Source organism: Notamacropus eugenii, chromosome 1 (assembly GCF_028372415.1).
Source record: "Notamacropus eugenii isolate mMacEug1 chromosome 1, mMacEug1.pri_v2, whole genome shotgun sequence".
NCBI classification, from domain to species: Eukaryota; Metazoa; Chordata; class Mammalia; order Diprotodontia; family Macropodidae; genus Notamacropus; species Notamacropus eugenii.
This window is the reverse complement of record NC_092872.1, coordinates 674,538,353-674,557,436: the sequence shown is the minus strand read 5'-3', so window position 1 is coordinate 674,557,436 and position 19,084 is coordinate 674,538,353. Positions and strand designations below refer to the sequence as shown.

The following is a 19,084-nucleotide window of genomic DNA, read 5'->3' as shown; positions in this document are numbered from 1 at the left end:
TATTCTGAATGTTTGGCACAGTACCTTGCACGTAATAGGGTCCTTAATTGAAAATGAATTTGAATTATTTTCACTAAATGTAATATCTTCATAAGTGTATATCTGATTCACTTAAAAATGATAAGCAGAAAGCAAAGAAACCTGAATGAGATTAAAAATGTGAAGTTTTATGTGTTAAAGCTTTTACTCAAACATTTCCTGACTTTTTTGGCTTTTCAACAGCTTCTACTTAGCATGGAATTAGAATCACTTCTGATGTTTAATTTTATAAAGATTCACCATCTTCTCTGCCACCCACTCACCCACCACCCTCAAAACAAGGGCCAATCTGTGGAAAGATAAAAAGGTGGCAAGAGAGTAAGGAGCATAAATAGTCTATTACTCAGCTACTCAGGAAATCCGCTCCTTCACAGCTGGCAGTGAGCAGCCAGGGAGGAAATAGGACAGGGCTTGAAATACTGGCTTTGTACTATATGTTGTTCCAACAGAAGAGTGTTTTAAGATTTAAAATGTAAGTGAACTCTTAGTAAATAACAGATTTTGAGGAGCTGCCCTTGAACAACATAAAGAAACTAGTTAATCCTATTCACCATCCCAAAGAACTCACAATCATGGTTAAACTGCATCTCAGAGTTTTCAGAAACACAGCACCACGATTATAGTTTCTGAGCAAGAACATATCTTCCATTTAACTCTAGTAGGAAACGGGGCAACATGTGGAAGAATGGAATAATCCCTGGTTCTGGGGTCTGGAGTCAGAGGAGGTGGGTTTTAATTCTGCCTCTAATGTTCATTCTTGAACTTCATTTCCTCATTTGTAAAATAGGTTAACCTGTAAGACCTTTGAGGTCCCTTCTAATTCTATGTTCCTACAATCTATCCACTACTTCCCATTTCTAACTCCCACCAATAACCAAACCTAGTTTTGTGGGAGTATATTCTTTCCTTATCTTTGCTTTTTATAATAGAATCCTTTATTTTTGCTTCAAAGTTCTGTTCAAGTGCCACCTTCTACATAAAACCTTTCCTGCAACTCCAAGCTGCTAGTTCCAGCCCCCAAAAGTTTACTCTGTGTGTGTGTGTGTGTGTGTGTGTGTGTGTGTATTTGGGTTGCCTTCTCAGGTAGAATAGCAGCTCCATGAAGGCAGGGACTGTTTCATTTTTATCTTTGTCTTTCCAGATCCTGCACATTGCCTGGCACATAGTTGGTATTAGCAAATATTTATTGATTGCTTAATTGAAGCAAGCAGAGAAAGGCACAGATAAGGGTAAGCTAGGGCAGGAATGACTCTACTGACTGCACACTTCAAGTGTGAATCTGGGAGGAAAATCTGCTAACACAACCATATTCTAGTTTTTGTGTACTTAACAAAACACTGACCAAAAAGGCAAGGAGCAGAGATAATTGCCCTGATGTTTCAGAACAAAGGAAGGTTGATTTTTTTTGTTTTGTTTTGTTTTGTTTTGTTTTTACAGATTCCTCCACCAAAGTTCCTTCTGATGCCTTGTCTTGTCATAGAAGTGACCCTTCAGTTCTCAAAGCCTATGGCAGTACAGCATAGCAACCTAGAAAACTTTAGAAGGCAGACCCAGAGATGGATTATGTGTCTGATCTCCCAGGATGGGCCAATGCTTGGAGACGGTCATCATCAAGAAATTGGCCACTAAATAAAGAATTTAATGGGGACCACAGCAACTCAGGAAGAATGTTTTAGCAAGATGAGAAGGGGCTGTGATCTGCATTGGTGGAACCCCCATACACATGAAATTATGGATCTTTTGAAATATATTAAAGTCCTGGAGTTGGCAAGGATTATGATGGAAAACTGTGAAATCAATATATTGGAAAATGATTCTTAACCTTTTCTGAAATTGTTTCTTTACTCAATTCACAATACATTTTGAAGAAAATGGACATCACTAAATGAATATGGGAAGGAAATCTGGGGGTTTTGAGGGAGTGCAAACTCAACAGGTGTCAATGCAATGTGGTAGCCAAATGAGACCTAATGTGACTTAGACTTCATTAAGAGAGGTATTAAGAGAGACTTTGTGTCCTAGACATTAATATCATAGACCTTAAAATCTCAGTTCTCCATGTTTTATAGGAAGAAGAGGAAATGGCACTAAAGAAGACCAAAATGGGATGAAAACTGGGATCAAACTGAATAATTACAGAGGAAATTGATGCTGGAGGGAGCATGAACTTGAGTATTTTGAGAGATTTATTCTAACAAGATCATTCAAGCATTTATTCAGCACCTACTGTGTGCTGCATCCTGGGTCATCTCCAGTTGTCCTGATCAATATCTGGCCACTGGACCCAGATGGTTCTGGAGGAGAAAGTGAGGCTGGTGACTTTGCACAACCCTCTCTCACTTAAATGCAATCCACTTGCATGTCATGGTATCACCTCCCTGGTGTCATGGTCCTCTTTGAGAACAAAGGACAAACAGCAGAAGCAGCAACAAATATGTACCAAACACTTTCTAGGTTGGGGGGGGGGGTGTCTAGAAATACAAAATACAAATAAGAAAGAAAGAAGGAAAGGAAGAAAGAAAGGAAGAAAGAAAGAAGGAAGGAAGGAAGGAAGAAAAAGAAAGAAAAGAAGGAAGGAAGAAAGAAATAAAGAAGGAAGGAAGGAAAGAAGGAAGACAGAAAGAAAGAATGAATGAATGAAAGAAAGAAAGAAAAGAAATAAAGAAGCCTTCTTCTCAGGCTATTTTCTATGACTTTTTCTCAGTCCTCATTCTTCTTGACTTCTCTACAGTATTTGACACTGTTGGTCACATTTTCCTCCTGGATACTAACTTCTTTCTGGGTTTTAATGACTGCAATTTCTTGGTTTTCCTCCTACCCATCTGACTAATCCTTCTTAGTCTCCTTTTCTGCATCTTCATTAATGTCATTCCCATTAACTATGTTTGCCTCATAAGGTTCTGTTCTAAACCTTCTTCTCTTTTATCTCTAACCCTTTCTCACTTAATAATCTCATCAGTTTTCTTGGGTTTAATTAGTCTTTGTAGTTGAGTATTTTATCTACATATCTAGTCCTACTCTCTCTCTCTCTCTCTCTCTCTCTCTCGTCAGTACCTCCACATCACCAACTGCCCATCAAACATTTTGTATCAGATGTCTTGTAGGTACCCCAAGCTCAGAATACTTCCCTAAACTCCTCCTTCTTCTGAACTTCCCTACTGGTTTTGAAGACATCACTATCTTTGTAGTCATCTAAGTTCACAACTGAAGTGTCACCCTTGACTCCCCACTCTTCCTTATTTTGAATTTCCAGTCATGCCAAAATTTGTTATTTCTACAACTTTTCTCTCATCCATCCTCTATTCTCTGCTCATACAACTACCACTCTAGTTAATACCATTATTACCTCTCTCATGCACTATTGAAATGGTCTTCTAATTGATCTCCCTGACTCAGGTCCAACCCCAATCCAGTCCACCCTCCTCCACACAGCCAACAAAGGTGTGACCATGTCACTCCCCTTCCTAATAAACTCCAAAAGTTCCTTATTATCTCTAGGAACAAATAAAAGGTCTTCTGTTGGGCATTTGAAGCTTTTCACAAAAAGGCTCCAACCTACCTTTCCAACCTAATTATATATTACTCCCCTGGTGGTTTCCACAGTTTAGTCAATATGACTTTTCCTCCTATGAGATTCTGTTTCTCATCTCCATGTCTTTGTACCAGCCATCCCTTATACCTGGAATGCAGTTCTTCCTCCTTTACATCTTAGAATCCCTGATTTATTTCAGGTCTCAGCTCAAATGACATAAAGCCTTCCCAGCTTTTCCCTTCTGCTATTATCCTCCCCACTCATCACCTTTTACCTATTACCTGTTTTGAATATACCTACATATGATTATGTTGTCTCTCTGACAGAATGTAACCTTCTTGAGAACAAGGAACTGCTTGTTTTGTGTGTGTGTGTGTTCATATCCACAGTGCCAATCACAATGCTTGGCACCTGGTTGTCCTTCTTTAGTGCCATTATCTCTTCTTTCTATAGAACAATAAGAACTGAGATTTTAAGGTCTATGATATTAATGTCTAGAATACAATATTTCTTGTAATGCCTCCCTTAATGAAGTCCAAGTTACATTGGGTTTCATTTGTCAATCAATTAATAAACATTTATTAAGCACTTACTATGCACCAGATACTATGCTAAGTGTTGGGGATACAAAAAGAGGCAAAAGATAGTTCCTGCCCTTGAGGAGCTTGCAATCTAATAGAGGTGACAGCATGCAAAGAAATATAGTACAAATGAATTGTATATAGGATATAGTAGGTGCTTAATAAATGATCAATTAATTGGTTGGTTGATAGGATTTCTCATCATGGATATGGCAATGCCAGACAACAGAGAAAAGGCAGAGTTACTTCATTTTAATTTTGCTTCTCTTTCTTTTCTTGCAAGGAGAAAAATATTTGGATTGAAAAGAACAGAGCCAAAATGGCTAATAAAGAGGTGTTTCCTAAGATAAGTAAGGAGATGAATCTAGGTGCAAGTCACTAGACCAAGATGAACAACACCCTGCTGTACTGAAAGAATTAGCAGAAATGATTGATTGTTCATCCACTGTCAGGTGGCAGTGCATTAACCCATCCCACATATGCCACCCACTGTCACTCTCTGAGCACGCCTTGCTAATCCAACCAGGCAGTTGGTCAGTGGTGGGTTTCAGTGGTGGCAGGCATGGCAGGAAAATCCAGAGACTCCTTCTTTTCATTGATTCTCATAAATAGAAATGTATTGATGAGTCCATAACACAAGCAGTGATAGTCCCTGTAATCAGACAATTTTCTGGAATACTGTGTTCCATTTTTAGGCATCACTTTTAGGAATGATATTGATAAATTGGAGTTTTAGGGGTAGGGGGACCAGAATGGTAAAAGTACTAGAGACCATGGCATGGTTGAAAGACATGGCAGTATTTAGCCTGTAGAAGATATCAAGGAACCACATGACTGCTCTCTTGAAGCATTTGAAGGGCTGCCATATAACAGAGGGGCTATACTTTTTGGTTTGGTCCCAGAGGGTAGAGCTAGGAGCAAAAGGAGAAGATTTAGGATGCATATGAATAAAAACTTCTTAAATTTTGGAGTCATCCAAAAGTAGAATGGTGTATCTTGGGAGGTAGGGGAATTATTCTCCTAATACTAGTCCCTTTCTTCAGGGATCATCTTCAATTTATCCTGCCTTTATCTTTTTTGTACTTTTTTTATTTGCCTAGTTTTTTTCCCCCATTCAACTGCGAACACATGGAGAGTAGGGATTATTTTCTGTTTTTATTTGTATCCCCAGCACTTAGCACAGCTACTGGCAGAGTCAGGACTCAATAAATACTTGTTGACTTGACTTGCTAAAGGTCTAAAATTCCCTGGTAGTCACTTGTTGGGGAAAAGTTAAGGGATTCCTGCTTAGTCCTGGGTTGGACTAGATGGCCTCAAGCTGTCTATACCTATTCTGAAGTTGCGAGTTGGGTTTGCTGCGTGTAAGTTAGCATTGATCAAAAGGACTTAAAGGTCCTGATGAAAACATGTGAAGGAGAATGAAAAAATTGTGCTCCTTTAGCTCTTAGCTGTCAGAAGACTGCATGACCCCTGCAGCCTGGGCGAGTTCTTTCTGAACATCCCCTCTGGGATCGGCTAAGGAGACGTGGCATCTAAGTACTCTCTTACGCATCTACCCCCACCCTAGCTTTTCTCCAAACTTCTCAACATGGACCGGGATCGCTTTTGTCTCCCTTGAAGCTGCCGGCTCCCCCAGCAGCCCAGTCCTCTGGATTTCCTAAAATTGGGAGAAGACGGGGCAAGTCAGCAACTAAGGCTGTCCGCAGAAAGCATTCGTGCGGGGCGGGAGCCAAAGAGGGAGTGGGAAGGAAGAGATAGAGAGGCGGGAGCAGCCCGCGGACCTAAGGGCGGGGTGCTGAGAAGAGGGCCGAGGGGAGGGGAAGGAGGCGCGTTCTCTGGGTTCTCTGGCTCGTGACCGTCAGCAGCTGCTTGAGGAATAGCCCAGCCTTGGGCAGGCAGCGTCCGAGATGCTAGGCTGTGAGCGCAGGAATGGGGCAGCAAAGCCTTGGCGTCCAGCAAGGATCGTCTACCTGCTGGTGGCAACAGCCTCCTTTCTCCCCGATGCGTCTGGGTTCAAAAGGGGTTCCACCACCTGGACGCAGGAGAAGGTGAGGGGGCTAGTGAGTGAGAATGAGTGTGTGCGCGCGCAGGGCACGCCCGCGTGCCCAGCTGTATGAAGATTTAGGGGCAGGGGGTCGGGGAAGTGGTGAGGATGACGGGCTCTGTCTGTGAGTAGGGATGGGAGCCTAAGCGATATTAGGCTTTCATGGGTGCCCCCCTCCCAGTCATGGGAAAGACGCCCCCACACCATTTATCCGACATCAGCAACTGGGGGGTACTGGGCCCGATTTCTCAGGCGGGTGATTTGGCTGTCTCCGACCCAGAAAGAGTGGTTAGATGATGTCATGGGTCTGGTCCCTATTGTGGTTCGATTGGGGGTGTTGAAGGCAGGCACAGGAAGTCTGCCTTGACGGGCAGTGAAAGATAGGGAGATAAGAGCTCGTCTTTGGGCTCTGCCACCCACTCTGGGTGATGGATGACAGGGTTCATTACGCATACAGCTCTAAGCAAAAGCTAGGTACTCCTGGAGGCACTCTCTTGTGCTCTTTCATTGATGAATGAAAACCTGCCCTTTGATTGCTGAACTTTCCCTTAGATTAATCTTTAGATAATAAGATTCCTTCCTTCCTTCCTTCCTTCCTTCCTTCCTTCCTTCCTTCCTTCCTTCCTTCCTTCCTTCCTTCCTTCCTTCCTTTCTTCTTTCCTTCTTTCCTTCTTTCCTTCTCTCCTTCCCTCCCCTTCCCTTCCTCTCCTTCCCTTCTTCCTCCCTTCCTTTTCTTCTTTTTGTTTTGTTGGAGAAAGACCAAATATATCAACTAGAGAGATAGTATTTTAAAAGTAATTTATGGTGCTTACAAGCATTTGGGACATGGGGAGGAAATACTTTTCTTTTTTTAACAGAAGTAGAGCTAAAAAGTGCAGATCTCAGAGAGATCTCTATTACTGAAAGATGGAAAACTTAAGAAAGCTAGGATGAAAGCCATTAGAAGGCTTTGCTTGTGAAGCAAGCAGTTTCATGCTCATTTCATTATTTATGTAATTGGATTTTGAAATTGCATTACATTTATAAACGCTTGTGAAACTTGAGGTGGTATTTCATTGTGGTAAACATCCCGCTGCTGTGGCAAGACATCCAAAGATACTAAGGTAAATTGAAAAGTAAAAGGTCTCTTTGAGAGACCTTTATATTTATGGGAAATTTAAAAAAAAATGTTTTGGATAGAAGCCAAGCCATTAAAAAAAATCTATGCATTAAGCCCAATGTGTCTTTTAACTTTTTAAAAGTACAAGGGATAGGGAAAAATTTACTGTAACTCGCAGAACCTCATGTTCGCCTACACTAGTGAATGCTGGACTCTAGCACTATGATTCACATGTGCTCTGTGAAAATTGTTAAGGACATCTAGTTCCTGAGTTTGAATTTAGTTTTGCTTTGTTTGATAGTCATAGTTTACAATCTTACCTTACTGGCAATTTTACCTTATTGTAATTTTAGCTTATTGACTAAAAGGACTCTGGCAAGCGCGTGGGTAGAAACAATCAAAAGCCATTACCACTGTTTCGGTAGTATCCTTATATATTATCATCTTAGCTCATAAATGCATGAATATATCTCTAAGACACCCTCCAATATCTCTTCACTATGCTTACTATTGTCTTCACCCTTCTGGGAAAAAATTGACAAAAGGGAATTATGAAAGCCAGAACTTGGAGACACACCAACTACACACAAAGTGTCTTTAATGTTGACCAGTAAAGAGTACTTATAAATAGTTTTCACCAAGTTTATTTTTCCCTGTAAGCGTCATTTGCAGGTGTGTGTACACAAAACAATCTTGTATTCTGAGAGAAGGTGCTGTGATTTGTAATATATTAACTAAACTATGATTTGCATGTAAATCCAAGCTGTGATACCATCACCATTACTATGCTCTCTAATAACTCACATGCCTATACTGTTTAAGGTTTGCAAATCAATTTCCCTAAAATAATCCCATAAATTAAAGAGTATAAAAGAAAGAGTGTAAAATAAGGAGTATAAATTAAAGGGCATCATTATTCCCCCTTTTCAGATAAGGAGAGTATGTGATAGATAAGTTAATTATTAATGGATCCATACATTCTAAGGGTCAAGATTCCAAGGCAGGTCTCCTGATCCCAATTCTGACATTCTTTCTATTATACCATACTTTCTTAGATCCCTTATGTACAAAATAGAAATAATGCTATTCGTATAATCTACTTCATGGTGGTTTTATAAGGAAAATGCTTTCTAAGTATTAAAGCACAATCAAAATTCAAGACATTGTTACCTATAATTATAGTTGAAATAACTTTTAAAAATGTTGTGGACAGAGCGCTGACCAGGGGCCTGAGTTCTCATCCCAAGGCTAACTTTTGTTAGTTGTGTGACCACAGACAAGTTACTTACCTGAGCTGCAAGTTAATTAACTGAGCCTCAGTTTCTTAAAGATTAGATGAGATTAACACATGTAGGGAATTTTAAAATAGTATGTCAATGTGACCACCTAAATATGTACTTCAGATCAATGTAAGCTGAAAATCATTTTCAAACAGTATAACCCAAAGGCCAAAACAAACTTCTGAAATTTCCGTTTTACTTCATTTTCTCTTATTGGCTTTTAAAATGTCTCTTGTTTATCTCTGTCTGGTGAGTGGTCAAACGAGTTGTGCCAAGCATATTATTTTAATAACATATGTAATGTCTGGTGCATTGATGTGTGCATTTTTTGGTAAGGTGTGATAAAGAAAGCAGATTTTGAAAATGTGCTTCAGTGTCTTTGAAATTAAGGTGTGTCTTATTTAGGATGGCCTCTAATATGAAAATATTGGAAGTCTCCTTCTTGTGAATGAAATTTTGTTTCAAAAGTTTGCTAATGAGTTAGTTATTCAGAACCTGGTAGGGGCAACTGTGGATAGAGCACCAGCCCAGAGTCAGGGAGACTCTTCTTTCTGAGTTCCAATCCAGCCTCAAATACCTACTAGTTGTATGACCCTGAGCAAGTCACTTAACCCCTTTGTCTCAATTTCCTCATCTGTAAAATGAGCTGGAGAAGGAAATGGCAAACCATCCTAGCCTCTCTGCCAAGAAAACCCCAAATGGGGTCATGAAGAGTAGGACATGACTGAAAACAATTGAATAATTACAACAAAAAGGCATTCCCGCATAGATAGAACATTATAGATGATGAATAAGTTCAAAGTCAGTCATAAAAGTCTTTTAGTTTCTACAGCTGAACCATCATCCTGATGAATATCTAGTCACTGGATCCAGATGACTCAGGAGGAGAAAGTGAGACATGTGACCTCCATAGACTTTCCTCGCTTAAAACAAAGTCAAGTGCAAATCATGTCATCATTTCTCTGATGTCATGGTCTTCTTTGAAAATGAAGGATGAACACAATAATAATATGGTACTAGGAGAATAATTCTGAATCCTGAAAATAGTGATCATGTGATACAGGAAAGAAGACAATTTTCTTCTTCATCCTGAGTTCAAGGATCATATTTTGAAATAGGTGAAATTTATCTTTGGCATACTCTCATCTCCCTTTCTGGACTTCTCTCACACATCCCATTGTCCCTCTCCCTAATGATCTCATGGTGCTTTCAGCCACCCCCTGTGGCATTTCTGCTTTGAGGAGATCTAGATTCCAAACATGTTTGCCACTCCATCAAAACTCTCATTCCTTTAGTATTGTTGTTGGAGTCATTTCAGTCATGTCCAACTCTTTATGACCCCATTTGGGGTTTTCTTGGCAGAGATACTGGAGTGGTTTGCCATTTCCTTCTCCAACTCATTTTACAGATGAGAAAACTGAGGCAGACAGGGTTAAGTGACTTACTACACAGGTAGTAAGTATCTGAGGCCAGATTTGAACTCAAGAAGATGAGTCCTCTTGACCCCAGACCAGGTACTCTCTTTATCATGTCACGTAGCTGTCCTCTGCATGTCACTGAGGAAAAACAGTCTGATTAATCTAATTTGCTTAGAATTCTCAATTGAATCAGTCACTCAAAGGTGTAAATTAAATGTGAATGTCTATAACTCATCTTGGGAGGAGTGAAGTACTCTGATCATTGGAGAAAGACAGAAAAATTCCAAACAAGAAGTGAATTAGAATTGACTGAAACACACCTCTAGGTTTATATATAACAATTCAATTCAAGGCCAATTCAAAGTGGGTCATTTCCCCAGTAGTTCAGTCAGGTAGTGGTTAAATCTACTGATGAAGGGATCCTGAGCACAAACTTGACCTCCCTCAACCAGTGACTGGATAGGAATCTTTCAGAACTGGAAAGGTTGAAAGACCTGGAGTTCCATCAGAGCCTGTAGCAGAGTCCCTAGAGCATTGGTGGGTTATGTCAGGATCTGCACTGAGAAGTATGAGATACGCTGAAGACAACGTGTAGATTCACTGAGAGAAAGTACTCTCTACCTCAGGATTCTTTAAAGGGACTGGCCCTTCAAACCCAACAAAAAGCTACACCTAAGGGGAACCTCATGAGGACTCCACAAAGGGAGAAAAGGACTCCCAGTAACTAGGGACTTGGAGCTCTAGAAACCTACTTTTAATTTTAAGCTCATTCTTTCCAAGGACCTTGTGTACAAGGGAAGAGTATACTCTCCTTGAAGGGGATTATTTTGGAAAGTCTGAGTTTGCTCTATCTGTTTCCCCTTTATAAAAGCAAATACATTCTGACTGATAATTGCTTGGGAGGTCATTGGTTGGGGTTTATGAACAATATAATACTAGAAACTGTAGCCCCTTATGATTTGCCCTGGAACTCTGAAAGGAATAGTCAACTCCTACTTTGGGGAAAGGGCCTTCTATTTTGAGTGCCTAATTGGAGATGCTTAGCACATACTAGCCGCTTTAAATGTTGGTTGATTAAGTAGCATAGAGGGTGTATATGGTATGTATGCACGCGCACGCGCGCGCACGTGTGTGTGTGTGTGTGTGTGTGTGTGTGTATGTGTGTGTATGCATACACATATAAACACTACACATATACACACGTATTACATATATATATACATACATATATATATATGAATCAGGAAAAACCTCATGTAAGAGTTAAATGTTGATCTGAACTTTGAGGGAAGCTAGCAATAAAAGAACTGTTTCGCAATATTGCTGTCTGAAAATAAAATGGACTGCCACATCATTGGGCATGTCCAAGCAAAAGCTGGATAACCCCTTATGGTAGATGTTGTTAAGGGAATTCATTCTTTAAGTAGCAGGGTTGGGGATAGGGGTTAAACTATTTAACTCCTAAGGTACTTTTCAACTCAGAGATTCTACAGTTCTATGAATAAGTTCCCCAGAGTCAGAACCTCAGGCTTCTTGCTTTCCACAGCATCATTCCCATCTCCATTTCTGATCCTTCAGATTGTTTTAAAAAGCTTAAGGTTGTTCATCCCCCCTGAATGGTACTTATGTCAACAGCATTGGTGAGAAAGAGCAGGGTGGGGCTGTTGGTGTGGTTTGTTTGTACATCAAGAGACAGGAAAAGAGAAGAAAAAGGAAGGATTTTAATTTCTTCATTCCTTGCTCTTCTGCAGCAACATTTTTGGTACTCATTGCAGGGTGAATTGTTTGACCTCTGTAGAGCCTGTGGTAGTAACTCCAGTCTGGAGTTAAATAGGAGATCAATGTGTGAGCTGTTTAGGAGTTTCTCAGACTGGAGGATCGCTGAGACCTAATTGGCTGCATTACTGTAATAATTTCCCTATGAGTTCATGATCTGGAACCACAAATCCTTTCACAAACTGGGCTGACTCCACAAATTATGTAATTAATGTACTACATGTTTGACCTACTACAAGATTAGTTTTTGCCCCAGTCAAACTCCACATACTTTGTCCCCTTCAAGAGAGACACTCCAGCGAAGCTTCATTCCAAATCTTAGCATAGTGCCTCGCACACAGTAGGTGTTTGATAAAATATTTGTTGATTACTTGATTGATTACTTGAACCTTTACATAAGACTGTCTGAAAAATGTGTCTCCTGGATGAGGAGCAAAGATTACTTGCAGATTTCGGTTGCCATCTGCTACAATTCTTTAGTTCTCTCAATAACTTCCTTTACATATCAGCTCCCCCTTTTTGGTTTTCTCTTCTTACTCCTTCCCTTTATTCTTATTCCTGCCTATTCCCCTTCCTTCCAGGAAGACTTTTATTTTCTTAAAAAGAATAATGATGGTTTGAAATTTTCTTATTTTTTGAATTCTTCTGGGAAAAGGCAAATTTAAAAATTCAAAATAATTAGACAAGTCAAAATATTCTTTATAGTGTTAGGAATGAGTTTGAACTAGTTAAATGAGTGTATTTATTCTCTTTTCAATTCAATCTGACAGATACTTATTAATAGCTAGCATTTACATGGTGCTTTGTAATGGAAAGTACTTTACAAATTTTATCTCATTTGATCTTCACAACTTTAGAAGGTAGCTGCTATTATTATCCCCACTTTACAAAGGAGGCAACTTAGGCAGATTGAAGTGAAGTGACTTGTCCAGGGTCACACAGCATTTGGGCTCAAGTCCTCTGAGCCACCTTTCAAGCATCTATGATGTGTAGATGACTTTGCTATGTGTTAGGGACAGTGACATGTATAACACAATCCCTGTCCTCAAGAGTCTGGGTTACTTTTCATGAAGTTCTCTGTTGTCAAGGGCACCACTACTCTTTCATTCACTCGGGTTTAGAAACAAGGGTCCATCTTCTACTAGTCAGTCTCTCTCATCTCCACCTCAACCCTCACTGCAGTCAGATCCCAGATGTTTCTTATTCGATCTCAGGAATATTTCATGTATCTTCATTCACATAACTTTTATCAAAGTTTAGGTCCTCATCACTTCTCTCCTGGATAATTGCAGTTACGTTTTAACTGAACTCTCTGGAGATTGCAGTAACCTCCTAATTGACCTCTCCCCTCTCCAATTCATTCTACTCACAGCTAGTAAATTGATATTCTAAAGCACAGGTCTGTTCATGTTGCTCATGAATCTTCAGCGGTTCCCTAAAGCTTCTAGGATAATAATACAAACCCCTCCATTTGGCATTTAAACAGGCCTCACACTATCTTTCTAGCTGGATTAGACATGACTCTCATGCCTTGTACGATCCAGCCAGGATCACTGTACACAGCATTCCACCTCTCTTCTGCTGTTGCCCAAGACTAAAATGCCCTTTCTCCTTATCTCTTCTTTCCTTTAGGAACTTTTTTCTTCATTCAAGGCTAAGCAAAAGTGCTGTCTCTTAGAAGAATCTTATCCTAATTTCCTCAAGTTCCACAGCCCTACCCCTAGCAGAGAAACTCCTGTGTATATTTTTTATGAATGTAATAGGGGTTGGAAAACTGAGTGGAAGTCTATAATTTTGTAGCTCAGAGGGACAATGATTCTGTCTAAGCCCTGAGATCTGGTTGAGGACTATTTTCATCTTTGAGTCAGAGGGCTGACTTGAGTCATGCCTGAGAGTTCTTAAAGAGACACACATAGTCTGCCAAAGAGACTGAGAGGAAGAAGCAGGGAGATGGTATCCCCAGCCTAGCCTACGCCAACCCAGAACTGAAGAAACCAAACTGGGAGAGAACTGAAAACATAGGAGAAAGAAGAAATTGAGATGAGAAATCTAAAGGAGAAACTGAAAGGAGAAATGAAAAAAGAAAATGAAATAAAGACTGAGCTTTGGGGGGAGAAGAGAGAGATTGAGGAGGGTTATTAGGCCTCTATGGGCATCTCAAAGTAGAAGACTAGGACTTGAAGCTCCTGGTTGTACCTAACTCTTCAAGGACTAATGCAAGATCTAAAGAAAGTTCTGCTCTTTCCCCAACTTCCCTTCCCTAGGCCTGTTCAGTTACAGTTATTATAGTATACTCTGCTTACTAGGATGCTTGACAGAGCCACTGGCCTGGAGTCAGGAAGATCTGAATTTAAACCTGGCTTCAGACACTTACCAGTTGTGTGGTCCTGGGCAAGACGCTTAACCTCTTTCTGCCTCAGTTCCCTCATCTATAAAATAGGGATAATAATAATACCTACCTCTCAGGTAGTGAGGCACAAATGAGAAAATAATTATAAAAAGTGCTTCACAGTGCCAGACACATAGTAGGAGCCATATAAATGCTTATCCTCTTTCCTTATTCCTGTCCCCACATGTTTTCTCCATTCTGATTTTACCTCAAATATAGTTAGAATATTCTCAAATGGGAGCTTTTAGCTGTTGTGATTGTACTACAATGTTCATCTGAGATAAACTCTATGAAATAATTCAAAAAGAAATCACATGAAACTCAGGGTTGTTGGCCCTAGGTTAAAACTGATATAATTGTTGTTAATAGGGTACCCTTGATAAAATTGCTAGAGAAAGAGAGGAATTGGAGGAAAGATCACCCTAAACCTCTTCCTCTCAACACGTAACGTCTGGGACGAATTCAGCTTTGTGCCTTTCTAGAATGGAATAGGGAACAGAAAAGATTGAGTGCCGACCAATCAACCATACCATCCACAGCGACATCCAACAGGTTTTACATGTACATTTTATGATTACATAACATTTCCCTTCAAGAATATAAGCTTCTTGAGGGCAAGGAAATCTTTTTTGTCTTTCTATCCCCAGCACTGGTGTATAGTAGGTGATTAATAAATGCTTGTTGAATTGAATTGAATTGAACTGAATTAGCCTCTGCCTCCATGTTTTAGTGCTAGTGGCTTTGGAAAGCTTTATGAAAATAGTCATCAATTACTAGGATTAGTGAATCTCCACCCCTACCCAACAAGTCCCATCCCAGGGAATAGCAAAGCATTGGAGAATACAATGAATCAACTACATTTACCCATTAGGACTTGCCTGCTGAGCTGACTGACTGACTGACTGACTGACCATCTCCTCATCCTCAACACTCCAGACATTTTGGCAGTTGTTTCTCTATCTTTAATTTATCTTCATCCTAATCTGTCAACATTTTGGCAGGCAAGTTTATTATTCTTGTACTGAAAATATTTCATCATCCATAAAATCAGGCCATTGAACTAGATAACCAGCCAAGGTCCCTTTCATTTTTCAATAAATGATCCTATAAGTTGTCTACAGCTACACACAGCTAGTTAATGGTGATAGAATTTTGAGGTAAATTGCTCTGAATAGATTTAGACACTCTACTCACCTCTATTAAACAGACAGAAGATTGACTAATTCTAATAACTGAGTGTACACATATCAACTGTGAAACTATTTAATTTGGTTATTATGATGGCCAAGAAGTTAAACATTAAAAATAATAGTGTCCTGTTATTTAGTTATATAAAGAAAGTCTTTACAGGAATGAATGTGGTGGGGATAGCAATATTTAAATGCACCAACAATCCCCAAGATTTTCCTCATTTTTCTTCTCACATCAATCTTTAAAATTTTTTTATCTTTAACTCAACTTTCAAAATGCTGGTCCTACTTCCTCATTTTAAATATCAATCAGCCAATAAACCTTTATCAGTATGTGGCACAGAGTGCCAGGCACTATGCTAACTAAGCCCTGGAAATATAAAAAGAGACAAAAGACAGTCCATGTCCTCAAGGAAATTACAGTCTAATGGGGAAGGCAAAGAAATATATACAAAGTTATATATAATATATATATAGGATACACTGTAAATAATTAACAGAGGAAAGGAACTAGTATTAAGTAGGACTGGGAAAGGCTTCTTGTGGAAGGTGGGATTTTCGATGAGACTTGAAGTCAAGGAAGCCAGGAGGTGGAGGTGAGGAGTATTCCCTGGGGTGGGGATGGGGTGGAGGGGTGGGACACATTCTGTGGAAATGTCTGGAGCAGAGGGATGGTAGGATTTTTAGTTGGGAATTAAAAGATGAGGAAAGGGGCAGAAATAGGTAATAGCTTGCCCAATATCAGCATAGCCGAAAAGTTAAATTGAAGTGTTCTCATTCCAAATTTGGTGCTCTTTTTACTGCAATATGTGGATAAGACTTTATGAATAATAGGAAGGTTGAGAAAACTTGGAACATAAGCCTTTTCACATTGATACTGGGATAGGAGACAATGTTAGCATAGTTGTTTATATCTGGGACCAAAGCCTGAGAGGAGAGCTATCTACCTAAGGATACCTCTTCAGGCATGCTTACATTGTATCCACATACCTTCATACTATAAGTCAGCCCCATTTTACTCTCAATATATTTCCTCACATTGCATAAAATGTTTCATTTCCCTTGATTTGCATGATATTTTCTTAAGGAAAACTTTATTTCTCTTAATAAGTATCCTTATTTTTAAAGGTAGATGCCTCTAGTTCAGCCTTGGGGCCTCAAGGCTACTCACCCCTGCTCTAGCTGATCTATACAGTTTCTGCCCATTCATCCCTAAGCACACAATAATTTAATCATATTTTTTTTTCTGTCTTGCTGAGATGCATTGAAAGATGGGGAATATGGATTTGGAGAGAAGTGGTTATGTCTGGGTTGCTGTGTTTGTCCTTTGTTTTCGAAGAGGACCATTCCGTCAGGGAAATGATGCCATGAGTAGCAGTTGACTTTGATTTGAGTGAGGGAGGGCTGTACAAGGTCACCAGCCTCACTTTCTCCTCCAGAGTCATCTGGGTCCAGTGACCAGATATTCATCAGGACAACTAGAGATGGCCCAGGATGCAATGGGAGACCTTTTAGGCTAAGACATTTTCAGGTACTCACTTAAAGTGAGGTAATGCTCATTCAGTGAATAGGTCTCTTTAAGAGGTGAGTCAAGGGATGGCCCCTTTAATTAGAAAAAAAAGAAGCTGAGAGGGGAAGACTCTCAGGGTTCCTGGCCAAAAGAGAAACAGTTACCACTCATATTCACTCTAAACCAGGAGGGTCCAAAATACAGCCATTAAGTGAAGCTTGGGACCCATTATGGTCCAATCTATGAACTTCAGAGTGAACTGGGTTTAAGGTTTTGTGGAAGAAGGAAGGAAGAAAGAAAGAAAAAGGAAGGAAGGAAGGAAGGAAGGAAGGAAGGAAGGAAGGAAGGAAGGAAGGAAGGAAGGAAGGAAGGAAGGAAGGAAGGAAGAAAAGAAGGAAAGAAGGAAGGAAGCAAGGAAGCTCTAGCCAGTAAACCCCAAGTCAACTGGGCAGCTTCTGACCATCAAAATTTACCTTCCTTTCCCTCTCTTTCCCTCTCCCTCTTCTTCTCCTTTCCCAAGGGTATCTGAGTAACTAATTTGGGGACATGAAGCATGTCAAGGGGCTTAGGCTAGCAGCAGGGTACTGTGGTAGAGGAACATTGGGAGCTCTTGAGCTCAAGATACACTTCACTAATTTTGATATTTAGCCTAGTCTCTGTTCAACTTGATTCCATTTAATTTAATTCCTTCCATTCCACTAACATTTATTAAATATTTTTTTTATGTGCAAGGCACTTGATGGTACAAAAATTAGAAAAGAGAAGACAGATCCTGCTCTTGAGGAACTTAAATCTAGTAGGGGAGATAGGAACCTTATACAAATAATACCAGTGGCCAAAGTTCTAGTCATGAGCTTCTCTAGGGGACTCATACTTACATCCTTTACAACCCCATAAGAGCTATTTTTCAGAGCTTGCTTCTGTGGGCACAGACTTTGAGAAGCTAATGTGGCCTTCATAGTGCATTGAGTAGGAGTCAAAAGGAGAAATTATTGTATATACTAGAGTTCAATCTAATGTGCTGAAATGTAGCACCAAAAATGTTCTGGGAAGAAAGTAGGTTCTCTACTAAGCATTTAGGAAGAAGGGATCTATATCTTTTCTGCATTTATTTATACAGTTTCCAGCTCTCATATTGACACACACACACACACACACACACACACACACACACACACACAAATGGGCAGAAATGTCATTAAAAGGTATTGACAATTCATTTTCTCTTTCCTTCCTTCCTTCCTTCCTTCCTTCCTTCCTTCCTTCCTTCCTTCCTTCCTTCCTTCCTTCCTTCCTTCCTTCCTTCCTTCTCCAAATCACTCTGGCTCTCATTGATTGACCAGCAATAGGTCCCAGGCCAAGCCCTCCTTGGGCATTGTTTGGGCCCTGATTGGCTCAGAGTGAATGTAAATAGCAATCATTTCTGTTTTGGCCAGAAACCCAAGGGTCTTCCCCTCCCAGAAAGATATTTTTTGACTAGGTAAAAGAGACCATTCTCTGCCTCACTTCTTACCCAGCCTTAATCATTGCATGGGCATTGCCTCAGTCAAACTGATACCTGTTAAAGACCTTAGTTTAAAAAGGCCCAAGGTCTCTCCACTGCAGTCAGGGCCGTCTCCAGTCGTTCTGATCTATATATTGCCACTAGGCTCAGACGACTCCAGAGGAGAAAGTAAGGCTGGTGACTATGCACAGCCCTTCCTCACTTAAATCCAATTCACCTGCATGTCATGGCATCACCAACCTGATGTCATATTCCTCTTCAAGAATGAAGGAAAAACAACAGTTTCTCTTGGGGTAAATAAAGTATTCACTTTTATCCACATTAATTCTGCCATCAGCAGTCCAGAGATTTTTCTCTTTCTCAGAGAAAATAAGTACAGTTGCTTTATCCTCTTCCTTTGCTATCTGTGGTCATCATCCTGGGAACAAAGAATGCAGTCTTATGGACATTCCCCAATGTAACTTTGAAAAATAACAATGCCTCTTTTGTGGTCTTCATTATTCATTCAGCCTTAGCTCATTTTGAGCTTTTAACACTCCATACATTTTTCTTATTGGACCCTGCCACACTTGGATATTCAGCCAAAGTTATCAGTTCTTGTTGCCACTGCCTAAAGGTATAAGTCTTTTAAAAAAAATTCAGGTTTTTCGAATAGTCTCCTATGCATTCACTTTCTTCTACAAGTATCTCTTTTTTATTAATTGGATTTTTTTTTCTTTTCT

General features: G+C 39.9%; 1 protein-coding gene across 2 annotated transcripts in view; it reads left to right on the top strand.

Annotated features, from left to right (window-relative positions):
- The first annotated feature begins 5,951 nt into the window (after positions 1-5,951).
- The window catches only part of QPCT (glutaminyl-peptide cyclotransferase), a 34,144-nt gene continuing 21,011 nt past the window's right edge, over positions 5,952-19,084 (top strand). The window contains exon 1 of one of the 2 annotated variants that reach the window (XM_072635856.1): positions 5,952-6,200. In XM_072635856.1, the coding sequence (XP_072491957.1) occupies positions 6,060-6,200 (141 nt within the window). In that variant the 5' untranslated portion in view covers positions 5,952-6,059. The remainder of the gene's footprint in view (positions 6,201-19,084) is intronic. The other variant, XM_072635857.1, reaches the window with a different exon arrangement.